General features: G+C 38.9%; 1 protein-coding gene across 2 annotated transcripts in view; it reads right to left on the reverse strand.

Moving 5' to 3' along the window:
• Positions 1-249: 249 nt before the first annotated feature.
• Positions 250-18110, reverse strand: part of colec11 (collectin sub-family member 11) — a 36507-nt gene continuing 18646 nt past the window's right edge. Inside the window, exons 5-7 of one of the 2 annotated variants that reach the window (XM_059981983.1) lie at positions 12726-12779; positions 12534-12629; positions 250-2350 (exon numbers count right to left, since the gene is read on the reverse strand). In XM_059981983.1, the coding sequence (XP_059837966.1) occupies positions 1941-2350; positions 12534-12629; positions 12726-12779 (560 nt within the window). In that variant the 3' untranslated portion in view covers positions 250-1940. The remainder of the gene's footprint in view (positions 2351-12533; positions 12630-12725; positions 12780-18110) is intronic. The other variant, XM_059981984.1, reaches the window with a different exon arrangement.

Genomic DNA, 18110 nt, shown 5'->3' on the forward strand with positions numbered 1-18110 from the left:
GAAAGTGGAAAGTGACCTTGAAGGCAGCTTTAGCAATTGCAGGGTATATGCATTTTATTTGAGTAAGAATATTAGTGAATGTAAGATGAAAAATTAAAAATCAGTCCATCAAATAAAAGTGACGATAGCTGGTTGAGGAACACAGTGGAGTGTAAAGGTATAACAGTTCTGAGGCAATTTTACATTCAGAAAGCATATAATAGTATTTTTCCATATTACATAAAATAAATCATACATTTCTGAAAAGTATAACAATAAAAGAAAGAACAGCTTTTATTTCCATGTTTTGAAATAAATACAGAATAAAGAAATAGTTTAGTGTATTTATAGTATTTAGTACGTTTCTTTTGAATTTATCTTACCTTGTACATTTTGTCTTATCCAATTTGCAAATGCTATTGCACATTACAGATATAGTCTTGGTTGGATGTCAATTTTTGTTATTCCATGCCCATTACATGCAATGGACAGCTCTTGGTGTATTATGAATGCACCATAGTTTGTGCTAGTTTTTGATTTCAGGATTTATTTGTTTGGATTGCAGTTCATTTCTAATTAGAAGCATTTTTAATCGTGCTGTTTCAGTGAGCATTGTGGTTAAGCCACGTCAACTAATCTAATATAAAAATAGTTTCAGTTGTGTACTAAATATTTGTTAGTATTGTTGGTGTAGCAGATCAGCAGTGAATCAGTGGCACTGGCCACAATGAAAGCAAGATTACAGAAAGCCAACTACACAGTGAGATTTAGATAAAATGCAGAGATATCAAGCTGCCAAATCTTTTGCAGTATTGACATGATCCACACCTACTGGAGCAGAGTGTGGGTGTATGAAGGGAAGTTCAATAAGAGATTTAATTTACAGGGGAAATGATGAATCTGCATCAAGCCCATGATTGTCATGTGTATGCTCAGCTCTGAAGGTAAAACATAATGTTAGAAAATTCAGAGGGAACAGATTTGAACTGAAGGAGACACAAGAACTGACAAGCCTTTAATTTCCTTTTAAAAAGTTAATTGCTTATTGTGCATTCTGAGACTATAGAAGTTCACTGAATAACAAAATTGTTACAACACAGGACAAGGCCACACAGCCTTCCTATTTTGCACCAGCTGTAGGTAGAATTAATCCAATTGGTCTCACTGCCCTGCCTTTCCCCAATGAATTAATATCTATCTGTTCTCTTTTCAATGCTACAGCTGAAACTGCTTTCACTACTATCTGGCAATACATGGCAGACCCTAGCTATTTGCGCTGTAAAACAAATCTTCTTTGTGATGTTTTTTTTTTGCTGCCATCTTCATTCCATGTTCCTCCTGTTCTTGAACCCTCAATAGAAGAAGTTTTTCCTGATCTACTCTGTCCATACTCTTCATAATTTTAAATCCCCTTCCCAGCTTTCCAAGCAACCACTTCTGTTCCAAGGATAACTACCACGGATTCTTCAGTCTGTTCACAAAACTAAACCCCCTCATTTCTGACATTATTTGGAATATAAATTTAAGTACCAAAATAAGTGCCATTTTGGCTTCATTTGTGTTTAAATTTGTATTACAAGCAGTGCAATTATTTATTTTAATGTAATTTAATTTTAATAAAAAGTGGTATTTTGACTTGATGCGATGTTGTGAAACAAATGATTTTATATCTGCTTATATGCACCTCTCATTTTTTATTACTCAACATTCCAGAAAACTTTGCCTTTAAACACTATTCTGTAAAGTCCAAATTATCTTCAATATTCTTTTCAGTAAAGATAAAGAAGAAATCTGGTCTGCTAATAGTTTAATACATTTATCTTAGTTGTGCTGTATATCTAATAATAGTGAGAAATAAAATTTAGACTGAAACTCTGGTGGTTTTACCATCTTCATTGAGGTATCATAGCTTATAAAACTAATACCAATTCATCCATTGCAATACTACTGTACATCAGGAATTAAGGTGCATCTTTGTCAAATTCACAGACAAAATACATTGTAATATGACAGGCAACATCATTCCACCCCCCAGAAGATACCATTTCTGCACAATCTTCTTCATCGTAGGCATTGTTTGGCTCTCCGTTCCGCCACTTGTTGAAGGACAGCAGGGGCGACCCATCTGAAAAGGTGAACTGGCCTTCCTCCTCCAGATCATTTACGCCAATGAATACTCTGCTGAGCCCTGCTTCACTGATATAAGATGCAATGAGGCTATTGGTTGCCTCATCTTTAGGCATTGTGAGAAGTCCTCCTCGATCACGACAGTACACATGGGCATCAGCGTACCTTTTCTCTTCCTTCACCAGCAGGTAAATCTTATTTTCTACCTCTCGTACTCCAGCAACAGCTGCAGGGGAGGGCAGTGCTGAAAAGTGAGCACTTTGATTTCTGTTATACTTAATAAGACATAAACAGCTTTATAAAGACACGCTTCCCCCATACAAATTATTATGTGACCTAATGTGGCTACTCACATGTTCAAATGCATTTATGCAAATGCTACTGGAGGGGTAATGTGAAAAGATTTCACCACCGTTGTGATGTTTGTTCATCTGTAATAAATCTTAACCTTGATGTTGCATAATTTTAAATGTGAATAGGATTAGGTATTAGAAACTTAGAAAACCTACAGCACAATGAGGCCATGCAGCCCACAAAGCTGTGCCGAACATGTATTTACCTTAGAAATTACCTAGGGTTACCCATAGCCCTCTATTTTTCTAAGCGTCATGACCAATCCAGGAGCCTCATAAAGACCCTATTGTATCTGCCTCCAACACCATTGCCGGCAGCCCATTCCACACACTCACCAATCTCTGGTTAAAATACATCTGACACCTCCTCTGTACCTACTTCCAAGCACCTTAAAACTGTGCCCTCTTGTGTTAGCCATTTCAGCCCTGGGAAAAAGTCTCTGACCATCCACACGATCAATGCCTCTCATCATCTTATACACCTCTATCAGGTCACCTCTCATCCTCTGATGCTCCAAGGAGAAAAGGCCAAGTTCACTCAACCTACTCTCAAAAGGCATGCTCGTCAATCCAGGCAACATCCTTGTAAATCTCCTCTGCATTTTTCTATAGTTTTCACATCTTTCTTGTAGTGAGGTGACCAGAACTGAGCACAGTATTCCAAGTGGGGCCTGACCAGGGTCCTATATAGCTGTAACATTACCTCTCGGCCCTCAAACTCAGTCCCAGAATTGATGAATGCCAATGCACTGTATGCTTTCTTAACCACTGAGTCAACCTGCATTGCAGTTTTGAGCGTCCTATGAACTCAGACCCCAAGATCCCTCTGATCCTCCACACTGTCAAACAGGCTTACCATTAATACTATATTCTGCCATCAGGAGATTAGTGTGCAAACTTAAAGCACACAGTATTGGGGGTATGGTATTGATGTGGATAGAGAATTGGTTGGCAGATAGGAAGCAAAGAGTGGGAATAAACAGGACCTTTTCAGAATTGCAGGCAGTGACTAGTGGGGTACCGCAAGGCTCAGTGATGGGACCCCAGTTGTTTACAATATATATTAATGATTTAGATGAGGGAATTAAATGCAGCATCTCCAAGTTTGCAGATGACATGAAGCTGGGCGGCAGTGTTAGCTGTGAGGAGGATGCTAAGAGGATGCAGGGTGACTTGGATAGGTTAGGTGAGTGGGCAAATTCAGGGCAGATGCAATTTAATGTGGATAAATGTGAGGTTATCCACTTTGGTGGCAAGAACCGGAAAACAGATTGTTATCTGAATGGTAACCAATTAGGAAAAGGGGAGGTGCAATGAGACCTGGGTATCATTGTACACCAGTCATTGAAAGTGGGCATGCAGGTACAGCAGGCGCTGAAAAAGATGAATCGTAAGTTGGCATTCATAGCAAGAGGATTCGCATACAGGAGCAGGGAGGTTCTACTACAGTTGTTCAAGGCCTTGGTGAGACCGCACCTAGAATATTGTGTGCAGTTTTGGTCCCCTAATCTGAGGAAAGACATTCTTGCCATAGAGGGAGTACAAAGAAGGTTCACCAGATTGATTTCTGGGATGGCAGGACTTACATATGAAGAAAGACTGGATCGACTGGGCTTATACTCGCTGGAATTTAGAAGATTGGGGGGGATATTATTGAAACGTATAAAATTCTAAAGGAATTGGACAGACTAGATGCAGGAAGATGGCTCCCAATGTTGGGGAAGTCCAGAACGAGGGGTCCCAGTTTAAGGATAAAGGGGAAGCCTTTTAGGACCGAGATGAGGAGAAACTTCTTCACACAGAGAGTGGTGAATCTGTGGAATTCTCTGCCACAGGAAACAGTTGAGGCCAGTTCATTGGCTATATTTAAGAGGGAGTTAGATATGGCCCTTGTGGCTAAAGGGATCGGGGGTATGGAGAGAAAGCAGGTACAGGGTTCTGAGTTGGATGATCAGCCATGATCATACTGAATGGCAATGCTGGCTCGAAGGGCCGAATGGCCTACTCCTGCACCTATTTTTTATTTCTATGAATATTTGACCTACCAAAATGAACCACCTCACACTTAACTGGGTTGAACTCCATCTGCCACTTCTCAGCCCAGTTTTGCATCCTATCAATCTCCCACTGTAACCTCTGACAGCCCTCCACACAATCCACAACACCCCCAACCTATGTGTCATCAGCAAATTTACTAACCCATCCCTTCACTTCCTCATCCAGGTCATTTATAAAAATCACGAAGAGAAGGGGTCCCAGAACAGATCCCTGAGGCACACCACTGATCACCGAACTCCATGCAGAATATGACCCGTCGACAACCACTCTTTGCCTTCTGTGGGCAAGCCAGTTCTGGATCCACAAAGCAATGTCCCCTTGGATCCCATGCCTCCTTACTTTCTCAATAAGCCTTGCATGGGGTACCTTATCAAATGCCTTGCTGATATCCATATACATCACACCTACTGCTTTACCTTCATCAATGTGTTTAGTCACATCTGCAAAAAATTCAATCAAGCACTTAAGACACGACCTGCCTTTGACAAAGCCATGCTGACTATTCCTAATAATTTTATGCCTCTCCAAATGCTCATAAATCCTACCTCTCAGGATCTTCTCCATCAACTTACCAACCATTGAGGTAAAATTCACTGGTCTTTAATTTCCTGGGCTATCTCAACTCCCTTTCTTGAATAAGGGAACAACATCTACAACCCTCCAATCCTCTGGAACCTCTACCGTCCCCATTGATGGTGTAAAGGTCATCGCCAGAATCTCAGCAATTTCCTCCCTCACCTCCCACAGTAGCCTGGGGTACATTTCATCCAGTCCCGGAGATAAAGTATGTCTGTCTGTTTGTCTGTCCAAAAGCTCCAGCACATCCTCTTGCTTAATGTCTATATGCTCAAGCTTTTCAATCCACTGTAAATCATCCCTACAATTGCCAAGATCTTTTTCCATAGTGATGGTGACATGGCATAAAATCACATGAATGGAGGCAGCCATCCAGCACATTGTGACAAAGCCTAAAAAATGGACCAGATTATTCACATTTCCCAGCATTCCCTTCATAAACTTGAGGCTTATCACTTTTCAAGTGCTGATTTGGGTAACCTTTAAATGTAAGGAAAGTTTCTGTCTTCACCATCCATTCAGCAGTAAAAATAGTTTTCCTCAGTACCCCTTGGATTTTTTGACCAATTGCTAGTTAGACATTAAGCCCATCAGATATAGGAGCAGAATTAGACAAATTGGCCCATCAAGTCTGCTCTAACATTTTCCTTCTCAGCCCAATCTCCTGTCTTCTCCCCATATCCCTTCATGCCCTGACTAATCGAGAATCTATCAACCTCTTGCCTTAAATATACCAAATATTGGTATGGCCGCCTGTGGCAATGAAGTCCACAGATTCACCACTCCCTGGCTAAAGAAATTCATTCTCATCTCCGTTCTAAAAGGATGCCCCTCAATTCTGAGTCTGTGCCATCTGGTACCAGTTAGTAGTTCAATTGGTCATTGTAAATTCTCCTGTGATCAGGCTAGTTATTGAGCTTACTGCAAAACGTTTCTCTTATTTATTTTGTGTATCGCTGTCGTAAACTTAAAAGGTCTCTGCTTCAAAAATAAATGAAACCGAGCACAGGTGGATTTTCACTCATCACAGTTCATCAGCTTTGCCAATATCTTCATATCTTTCTCTGCACTCTTCCCCATGTTATCACATTCACCAATGTGGTGACAAACCTGTCAGATATGTTGCAGTCTTAAAATACAGCATACAGTTTCAACCATGTTTTAAGAGCGTTGCTGTTTATCATTTCCTTGATAAACAAATTTTTAAAAGCAGGATACTTTTTTTCCAGCCACTTTGACTATATAATAAATAGAAAGTAATATTGACTTGGACAGCTAGTTAGACTGTGCAGCGACAATGTCCTGTTTGAAGTATATAATAAGTTCAAGGTCCAGCCTTGTACATTTAAAAAGGACAAAACTGCTAGTGGTCCCTAAAAATATTGTGGTCCAACAGCAATGTGGCAATACTCCTCTTGCGTATGAAGTGTAGCAATCCTAGGCTTGATGTTGAACCCTTCAATGGGCATCAGTATCAAAGCTAAGTTAAACATCTCTTGTCAGTTTACAATAAATGTAAATGATGTAAAGTGCCTGTGTATTTGGAGAGATGTGACTGAAAATTCAGAATTGCTGAAATTCCTCAGGTTTATGAACTTCACTCAGTAATTAGTTCTGGAGAAGGAAGGGACAATAACAGGTAGCAAACACAAATGCAGCAATACACAAGTATTGCTGGTTCGGTAAAGAGAATAAGTAATATCCACGGTGTTTACAATGCAGCTCCTCACCCCACCTTGGATATTCTGACCATTTATCTTTTGTGCTAATCCCTGTGTATAGACCACTCATTAAATGTGTCAAACTAATTCAAAGGAAACTAAGGGTCTGACCAGAAGGGTTATGTTGAATATATGGACTGGAGCACGTTGAGGGAGATAGCTACCTAAGATTATCAGATTAGCATCAATGAATATGCAGGATCTGTGACTGGCTATGTAGAGAAGTGCACTGTTATTGAACACATCTTTGTGAAGACAAATCAGAAGACAGGGTTGAGAGCAGAGGTCCAGGCACTGCTGATACAATGGGATGCTGCCTTCAGATCAGAGGATAAGACAGCTCTTGGGTCAGCAAGAGCTGGACTTTCCCATGCCATCAGGAAACCAAAACAGGATTATTCACAGAGAATATGCAGCCATTTCTGTGACACCAAGGATACGAGGTGATGTGGCAGGGCATTCAGACTATTATGGACTATGTCGAGGCAGTGCATCAACGATAGACACACCTCTCTTCCTGATAGGCTGAATGTCTTTTACACACAGGTTGATGAACAGGACCCCCTCCACCCCAAGGGGAGGCATTCTGTCTGGCCCACACTTCTAGTTTAAGATGGCGCGATGACTTGCTGGCAGCAAACAAAACTATAACCTACTTTATTAATCACATTTTTTTCTCAAAAATGATCACTTCAATCAATAGCCTGTAAGAACATAAGAAATAGGAGCAGGAGTAGACCAGCTCGCCCATCGGGCCTGCCCCGCCATTCAATAAGATCATGGCTGATCTGTCCGTAAACTCAGCTCCATCTATCTGCCTTTTCCCCATAACCCTTAATTCCCCTACTATGTAAAGATCTACTAACTGTATCTTAAATATATTTAGTGAAGAAGCCTCGACTGCTTCCCTGGTCAGAGAATTCCACAGATTCACCACACTATGGGGAAAAAGGTTTCTCCTTGACCCTAGGTAATTTCTAAGGTAAGGACATGTTCCACAAAGCTTTGTGGGCCGAAGGGCCTGTATTTGCTGTAGGTTTTCTATGTTTCCATGGTTACTATCCACAAAACAAGAAACACTAAGGAACGAATGATAGTAACATCAGAACCCCAAAGCTTGACACATGACTGTACTACGAGATCCAGTTCAAACCGAATGAAGTTTGCTGATGACACAACAGTGCCTTATCAACAACAATGATGAGACAGCTTGCAGAGAGGTAGCAGAATGGTGGAAGCACAACAACTTGAGTCTTAATATGAACAATTCTAAAAAGATGTTTGTGGATTTTAGAAATATGCGGGCTGACCATTCCTCACTCACCCCTTACGTGGAGAGAGTTAGGAGCACCAAGTTTCTGGGAGTGCACATAATGGATAATCTCACCTGGTCCCTCAAAATCACCTCTTTGGCCAAGAAAGCACAGCAGCATCTCTACTTCCTGAGCAGATAGAAGTGAATGAAGCTCTCCCTTCCTTCTGTTCTAACCAATTTTTACAGGAGCACTATTGAGAGTGTACTGACCGGTACCATCACTATCACTGTCTGGAATGGGAATTGTAAGGCATCTGTCCAGATGACCCTACAAACAAAGGGTTGTGAGTACTGCTGAGAGGATCATCAGGGTCTCTCTTCCACCCTTCCAAGATACTTAACAGGAGTGATGCGTTTCAGGCAAGGCCCATGGCATTGTCAAACATCCCTCCCATCTGTCCAACTAACTCTTTGCCCTTTTACCATCAGGCAGGAGGTACTATAGCATTAGGATAAAGACTTTTTGGATGGGAAAAAGCATCTTCCCCCAGGCCATGAGAGTACTGAACTCCCTGCCACCACCCAGGACTCACCATGTATGAAGCATCAGTAGCATTATACTGTTTATTTCTTAACTTGTGATAAATGCACCTTATTATATGTTAATTCATTTGTTGTGATTTTACCTTGCGTTGTATGTCATTTATATGTATTGTATTGTATTGTGCACCTTAGTCTGGAGGAACATTATTTTGTTTGGTGGTAAGTATATATACTGTTGAAATGACAATAAACTTACACTTGAACTTGAACCTAATCATCATGTTAATTGATTTTCAGTACAAAGGAAAAAGGCCAGACCACAATGTCTCAAAGTTCACTCAGTGTGGATGTCAGGCTATATGTCTGGAAGGATGAATAGGGTAGAGCTGCATTCTGGGGGGGGGGGGGGAGAAAGGAATCAAGCATATCACTATATTAGGACAATGACTGTCAGATTGGGAAACAGTTTCTTCCCCAGGCTGTGAGATCACTGAACTCGCTGTCACCATCTAGTCAGGTCATGGCTCATTTGCTGGCACTGGGCCAAGTACTTGCAGGAGTTTAGAACAGGGCACAGTGCTAGCTGGAGCACACCCGGCACATCTTTAAGAAAAAAGCCGAACTAAACAAGCTAATAAATAAGGTGGCACCCAGGGTGATTTGAGTACCTCAGAAACTGCTGATCTCCTGGGATTTTTACGCACAACAGACTCTGGAGTTTACAAAAGAACGGTGCCAAAAACAAAAAAAACATGCAGCGAGTGGCTGTTCTGTGAGCGAAAACATCTTGTTAAATCCACTTGCTGGATGTTGTGCGTAAAAATCCCAGGAGATCAGCAGATTCTGACACCCTGTGCAGCACCTAATTAATTAGCTTGTTTAGTTCAGCTTTTTTTCTTAAAGATGTGCCGGGTGTGCTCCGGCTAGCACTGCACCCCTGATTTAGAAGAACGAGGAGTGATAGAGGCCTAGATAGAATGAATGTGGAGAGGCTGTTTCCTGTAGTAGGTGAGTCTAGGATCATAGGCACAGATTCAGGATAGAGGGATGTCCATTTAGAACAGAGATGAGGAGGAATTTCTTTAGCCAGAGAGTGGTAAATCTGTGCAATTCATTGTCATGGATGACTGTGGAGGGAAAGTGATTGAGTATATTTAAAGCAGAGGTTGATAGGTTTTTGATTAGTCAGGGCATCAACATTACAGGGAGAAGACTGGAGAATGGAGTTGAGAGGGAAAATGAATCAACCATGATGGAATCTTAAAGCAGATTTAATGGGCTGAATTGTCTAATTCTGCTCCCATATTTTATGGTCTTATAGATTTAGAATATACTTACATTCGTTCTTAAGTTTCTCAGTACAGTGAGAATTATCAGGCATATTACAGATTAATTGAACAAAACATAGCTTTTTAAAAATATATAATGGAAACTGAGATAAAGGAAAGCCTGTTTAAATTGCCTCTGTAAATTAAAAATAGCATTTGATAATGCGTCTCATTGGCATCCTGATTTTAAAAAATGAAGGGATGTGACGTTAATAGAGTAGATAGATAGATAAAAGTTAATGGAATGAGCTTACTGGAAAGTTTTCTTTGAATCAGTGTTTCCCAAAACACCAGTACTTAAATTTATACACATTTGCAAAGTAACAAAATTTCATTAAAAGGTAATTAATGTGATGAATGAAATATTTTAGGAAGAAGAGAGGGTTGTTGGCATTGTGGATAGTGTAGAAGATTGCCAAAAGATACAACAACATTAGATCATTGTATATATGGATGGAGAAATGGCAGATGGAGTTCAACCCATCCAAATATGACTTGCAGCATTTTGGGAGATGAAACGTAAAAAGACAATACACTGTTAATGGTACTTTAACTGTACAGAGGGATCCTTGGGGTCCAGATCCATAGCTCCCTGTAAGCAGCATCCTGAAAGACTGGTAAGGTGGAAGAGAAGACATGCTTGCCTTTATTAGTCTAAGCACTGAGTTCAAGAGTGGGAAGTTATGTTGCAGCTTTATAAACCCGCATCTGGAGCATTTCATTCAATTGTGGGCACTCTATTGTAGGACTTTGGAGAAGGTTCAGAAGAGATTTACCAGCATGTTTTCTGGATTAGATGACATGTGCTATAAGAAGTTAAGCAAACTTAGGTTGTTTTCTCGAGAGCTGTGGAGGCTGAAGGAGATTGGATGGAAGTTTATAAAATTATGAGATCATAGACAGAATAGACATCTGGTTTCTTTATCCCCAGGATTGTAATATCTAATAATAGAGGGCATGCATTTAAGACGAAAGTGGACAAGTTTTAAGGAGTTGTGCTGAGCAAGTCTTTTTTTGATACAGAGAATGCACTGCCAGTGGGTGGTTGTGGAGATAGATATGACTGAGGCATCTAAGAGGCTCTTAGACAGGCACATGGATGTACAGAGGCTGGAAAGACAGGCATATTATGTAGGTAGACTGGAGTATTTTCATAAACCATTGAATTACCACTTAAAATAGTTTCACACAACATTGTGTGTCAATAGTCCAATTCGTGTCCTGGGCTGTACTGTTCTATGTTCTATGTTGAAGAAGAATTTAAAAAGAGACAAGTATTTAACATAAGGAATGGGGAAACAGAGAGACTTGGCAATGTTGGTATTACTACAGGCCATCACTTCAAAACTGCTTTACTGATCAAACCACTTTATAAATATTTGCATTTGTGAAAGATATTTTATGGCTGCAAATTGATATTCACCGTGTACACAAACCTTTTAAAATTGAGGAAGCAAAGATTATAAATGATTATCAATTTTTTGATTGCTGCATAGAATACAAAGATAAAGAGTTAAAACATTAAACATATTCAGACAAGTGATCAGGTCTGAATTAAGACATTTATTTAAGAAACAGGTGAGGTAATTCTTCAGAAGAAATAGCTTAGAAAGGCCAAAAGATAAGAGGCATGATATGTAGAGAAACTATATATTTCTCATCAGACCAAATAAGTTTAAGTTAGGATTTGTTTGAGATATTTTAAATGATGGAGCTTCATTTAGAATCAGACTCACTGCTGATTGGGTTAGGGTTAGAGTTCATGACACATGCCGGAGAAATTTGTTAACTTAGCAGCAGCAGCTCAAAGCAAAAATCAGGTAAGATTGTTTGCAGTGATCAACAAATCTCCATTGCCAAAAGTGAAGAAAAGATGAGATTGATTTTACATACGGATATGGAATATAGGTCTGAATACAGCACCATGGTTAAAATGGAAGCTTCTGGTATCAAAGCTATGAAAGTGAGATGGATAAATAATTGAAACAAGCAAAAAGGCTATGGTTAATCAGTGTAGCAAGTACCTCGTTCATAGTTCCAGTGTTAATGTATTAGGCCAAATGGCCTTTTCTATGCTGTCACTTTCATTTTCTTCAGTAAGGAAAATTAATAAAATACCTCTACACTTAAATTCAACTTTATTGGCAATAGAATACACTAGTGTGTGATGAATATGGTCAAATTAATGGAAAGGAACATGGAATGCTAAACATATTATATAGCTACATGTCAAATTTCCATACCCTATAATCTGACTTAGAAAAATAAATTTGAAGCTGATTCTATCACAAACTAGCCAAGACCTGAGGCTAAATAAATGAGTATGAAACTGTTGCAGGAAGTTCTTTAAATTAATCTTAGTTACTAGAGTTAGGTCACTCAGGCACATTTTAATGTAGCTTAAATATTCATACTTTCCTGATTTACAATGGACCTGAATTAGTGAACAGGTATTGAACTATTAAATGTGTTTGTATAATATTTTTGTTAAATCATTTTTAGTGATTCAAAATTAATTTACCTACAGCTGATGGAAGAGAAAATGCAAATCGTATGAAAGGATGTCTTTGTTAATGTAAATGATCAAACTTACCATTTTTGATGAAATTGAGTTCATTGGTTAGCTTTGTCACAAGGATATCCATTTCTCCAATTACCTTTCTTAGTTGGCCACATTCACAGGGTAAGCCTGAGGATATTATATAAAAAAGCATTCAGGCATAGAATAAAATCCACAGATTAAAATAATGTGGACTATAGCCAAGAGAAGAATTTATGACTCTACCTGGGACACCAGCTTCCCCCTTCAAGCCCATATCGCCAGCATCACCTTTGCTTCCTAATAATTGATTAAAAAATAACGTTCTGAAGTTATCAATGTTCCATTCAGAACTACAACCTCTCAACAATAAGAGCACATTTTTCTCAACTGTTCCTCAGCCATAATATAGCTTCAAAGGTTAATGCCCACACTACTTAAGGTGTAATCACAGTTGAATGTAAATGATGATATAACAGGTAAAAGATCTACTTATTTGATGTCACATCTTCATACTCTTTATCACTAAAGAGCTGCATTTCCTTTTGTCAACATATCTCATCATAAAAGGTTTTTGTCCACATTTGTGATGGGAACTGTCTTTGATAATGGACACTGGGTACATTCTCTCACCAGCAGTGATATTTTGCCACCTGAGACTTCCATTTTCTAGTTCATTAATCAAAAAAGAAAGGTGTTATGTTTTGTAACTTATTCAAAGGAAGGCATGGATATCTGAGAATGTGGGCCTAACATCGAGCTTACTTTTAGTGAGGTGCGCGTATCATGTGGTAGCGCGATGATATATGCAATCCACATATTTTTACATATAACCCATACTGAATTATTTAAACAAACACGAATGCTTAATCAAACAATATATATACATGATTATTACTTAAATATTAAATACACAATGATTTAGCTATAAACTCCAAATCAATAGAAAATAAATCAAATATATACACAGTATGTTATATTGTACAACTACTATATACAGACATCCATAGTAAATTGTCCCATTCAGAGCTAAAAGATTTAATGGCTATGGAGGCTTTCTTACTCTTCTAGGATAACATCTTCTCTGACAAGAGTTTGACAGGCAAGACTTGTGGCTGCGAAAACAATCTCAGATTCTGGGCCTCCTCCATGGTAGTTGTAAGAGTTGATCTTGAGATTGCAGGAACTGATTCTGAGAGCTTTCAACACCTTTCTTCTTCCTTTTTCTTTTAGTTTGTGCATCTTGATCTTGGTTTGTGCATTTAGTTCACTGGAGTATTCTCTTATTAATCCTTCTATTGCTCCCTTTATAATCTAATCTCTCCTCTTGGTTTTCTAGATTTCGATTTTGACAAATCTTCTGCTTTCAGAATTCCTTTGACTCTTTTCTTTTTAGCCTCCCATTCGTCCAGCTGGCCTTTGGTCTTTGTATCTACTTTACAAGCAGCTTTTTGTTTCCCACTTGAAGTTCATGCATACAGAGTAGATTCTGGTTCTTTATACTCACAAAAGCTGAAAGCTTGCAATTTTTGTAAGCTCCTTGAATTCTCTTCCAGCTTAAAACTTAATCACATTTTGCAAGTAACTGCCTGATTAACATATCAGAACCTTTCTCAGATATGTTATCGACAAAAACTGTTGTAGCCGCTCCACTGCTTTTGTCACTTTCATGATTCTTCTCAGCAGCATGTCCTTCCTCGGCCCAACGTGCTTTCCATCCAAAGGCACCAACACCTGTTGGGGAATAGTTGATGGTGTACAGCATGGAAAATCGTGGCATCATCCAGTGCCTTTCTTAATTAACTTTCATTGGGTTTCATTGCTGGGGATATGGCATGCAAATGGAGGATGGATCTCCAGTGAAGTTGTAGTTCTCTTAGCCACTCACATCTGCACAATGCTGGTCCTCCTGTTTTTAGAACATACAAGCCCACTGTAGCCTCTTGGTTGTTATATTTCATTGCTACAAATCTCATTCCCAAAGGAATTATCTTTTATCCAGTATAAGTTCTTAGTTGGATATCTGCGGGCTTCAGTTTAGTGTCTGTGAAATCCAGAAGACCATAAGATATAGGAACAGAATTAGGCCATTTAGCCCATCAAGTTTCCGCCACCATTTCATTATGGCTGATCCTTTTTCCTTTTCAGCCCCAATTTTGTGCCTTCTCCCTGTCTGGTCATGCCCTGATTAATCAAGTATCTATCAACCTCTTCCTTAAATATACTCAATGACTTGGGCTCCAAAGCTGAATTTGTGAATTTCACAGATTCATCACTCTCTGGCTAAAGAAATTCCTCCTCATCTCTGTTCAAAAAGGATACCCCTCTATTCTGAGGCTGTATCTTCAGTTCTTAGACTCCCCCACCATAGGAAACATCCTCTCCACATCTACTCTATCAAGGCCTTCCACTATTTGATCAGTTTCAGTAGATCACCTCTTATTTTTCTTAATTCCAGTAAGTAGAAGCCATCAAACACTCCTCACATGAGAAGCCTTTCAGTCCTGGATTCATTTTTGTGAATGTTAGTTAACATCCTTTCTAAGATAATGGACCCAGACATGCTCACAATACTTCAAGTATCATTAGTGCTCACTAGTGCTTTATAGAATCTCAGCATTACGTCCTTGCTTTTATATTCTAGTCCTCTTGAAATGAATGCTAACATCATATTTGCCTTCCTCACCACTGACTCAACCTGCAAATTAACCTTCAGGGAATCCTGGACAAGGATGCCCATGTCCTTTATCACCTCAGATTTTTGAGTGTTCTCACCATTTAGAAAGTAGTGTACCATTTTATTTCTTCTACTAAAGTACATAAGCATATACTTCCCAAAACTGTATTCTACCTGCCACTTCTTTGCCCATTTTCCTAATCGGTCTAAGTCCTTCTGTAGCCTCTCTACTTCCTCAAAGCTATCAGCACCTCCACCTATCTTCATATCATTCACAAATTTGGCCATAAAACCATCTATTCCATCATCAAAGTTATTGACATATGATGTAAAAAGAAGCAGTTCCAACACAGACCCCTGTGGAAAACCACTAGTCACTTTGTGGAATGACTGAAGCAACTGAACCAGTGTCCAATTCCTGTTTAATTAATTTGCCATTCATTTCTGGTGTAAGCCTTATAACTTGTCCATTGTTAGCATTCCCACTGTAAATTTCGAGGCTGCGCAGTTCTGTGACATTCTCATCATTGCATCTTTTATCAACAGCATGCTCTTTTTGAAACTTGACTTTTTATATTGTTCCCTTCTCTATGCAGTCCACGTATTTTTATCTGCCCGAAATGCTCTTTGTTCTGTTTATGTCCTAGTTTGTTCCACAAACTAAGCAATCTTTTAGTGTATTATTAAGTCCATTACTGAACTGACGGTTAAAAAAGGCAGTAAACAGAAGAATTCATGGGTTCATAAAGAGTTAATTACTGGGTGATAATAATCATAAATTAAAGCAGAAATGGCTGGCTACATTGGAAAGATTGACAAGGTAGATTACATGAGTAACTGGCTCATATATACTAAGCTAATTCAACAAAACTTTGAAGCAAATGAAATAGGCAATGGAAACAAGTACCATTTTTGTTGAGTGCATTGGGTTTAAAGGCATAGTTTGCTTTGAAACTTTGAAAATGCTCCAACAAATCAGCAGAAATGAGCTTAGAAGATATTGTTGAAATAATGCAGAAACATTTTGAACCAAAGCCATTGCTGATTGCAGAATGCCTTAGGTTTCAAAAGTGAAAACAAAAGAAAGGGCAGTCCACTTCAGTGTACGTGGCTGAACTAAAGTGATTGTCTGAGCATTACTTCAGTAATGGGCTTAATGATGCTTTGAGAGATCGGTTAGTTTGTGGAATCTTACAAGAAAGCATTCAAAAATAGCTCTTAGCTGAATTTTTTTTTGAGCATCTCACTGTGCTTCAACAGGTCGGTGCTGTCTCTGGGTCATTTTAAAAATACCTTGTCACCAATGTTATGTTTCAAAGTTACAAAACATTAAGTTATTTCAAAGGAAGACACAGGGGTCTGGGAATGCGGGTCTAATTTCAAGTTTACTTTTCGCAATTCACATATTTTACATATAACCGTAATGAACAAGAATGCTTAATCAAACTATATATATATATATATATATATATATATTTACAAGATTACCCAAATATTATTTAAATATTAGATACACAACAAGGGGCCCATTCTTTAATCAACTGGGCTTCTCTGTTTTCTAAATTTCTCTTGCTTTTATTCTTTAACAATAAATTATGATGTCACCTCAAACCTTTGTACAAAGATAAGGGCAAATTGCATAGATTTTAATCGGGACTAACTTTTATCCGTATATCGTAGACAGTTTTCAAACCTTGCCCCATTTGAAGATAATATTTTGTCTTCACACCATGTGTGACACATAATCAAAGATCCTGCCCCCCATGGACATTTTCTCTTCCCCCTCTACCCACTGGGAGGAAGATGCAAAAGCAGGAAAGCACATAACACTATGCTCAAGGACAGTTTCTGTAATGTATGGATCTATTTCTTTTAGAGCAATGCTATGCATGCGTCTTGATCTGTTGTTTGTGCATGTGTATTGCGTTCTCTCTCGCTGCAATGTGAATACATCAGTTAAAGCCATCTCCAGCGGGTGTGCCTTTATTCAATTTAATATTGCACAGACACAACAAATTGGCAACAAGTATGAACTTGAATGTCAGAAATTATCACAAACAGTTACAGGATGATACAGTGAGAGGTAAGAGTTGAATAGTCACGGATCCCAACAAAGGGATGCATGAGTACAGCACAGTAGACAGTGAAAGACACACAACCAGCAAAGTTAAAGTGAAAATAATGTGGTGATAGCTTTAGTCTAGAAAGTTGACAAATTTGATGGTGCTAATGAAGACTGGGAATTATATATTGAGAGGGTGGAAATGTAGTGTAATGTGAACAACATGGAGGAACAAAAGAAATCCCCCCCCCACTCCTTAGCTTAATGTGTCCTACGATGTATGGACTCTTACCCAACAAGCAAGACATTCAACAAACTTATTACAGTTTTACAAAATCACTTGAGCCTTAAACCACTGGTAGACCTCTGGTAATAGCTGAGAGATTTAGATTTTGCAAAAGAAACCAGTCAAAGGATGAAAGCATTTCTGAATATGACTGTGCAAACTTTCCCAGTACTGTGATTTTAGAGATGGACTTTCTGATGAATTAAGGAACAGCCTTTGTATTTGTCATGCATAGTCAAAGCACTCAGAAGGGGCTACTGGCAAAAAGAGACCTAACTTTAGAATGGGCATTGGTTATAGCAATATTGTTAGAGACTGCAGCAAAGGATGCAGCAGAACTACAGAAAAGGTTAGAATGTGAAATGCACAGAACGTCCCTGAATGGTGCAAAAGGCCAAAAATGTTATTGATGTGGCAAATCTTCCCCTGATGAAAATGACCGTTGGTTCAAGGAAAAAGTTTGCAGGAAGTATAACAGACAAGGTCACATAGAGTAAGTGTGCACGGTAGACAAAAAGCACAACCAAGTGAAAGGTTTGAAACTCAAAACTAAAGAACTGCATAAAATGACTGAGTGTGAAACAGAATCAGACAAAAGAGTCTGAC

This window comes from Hypanus sabinus, chromosome 10 (genome assembly GCF_030144855.1).
Source record: "Hypanus sabinus isolate sHypSab1 chromosome 10, sHypSab1.hap1, whole genome shotgun sequence".
Lineage (NCBI taxonomy): Eukaryota > Metazoa > Chordata > Chondrichthyes > Myliobatiformes > Dasyatidae > Hypanus > Hypanus sabinus.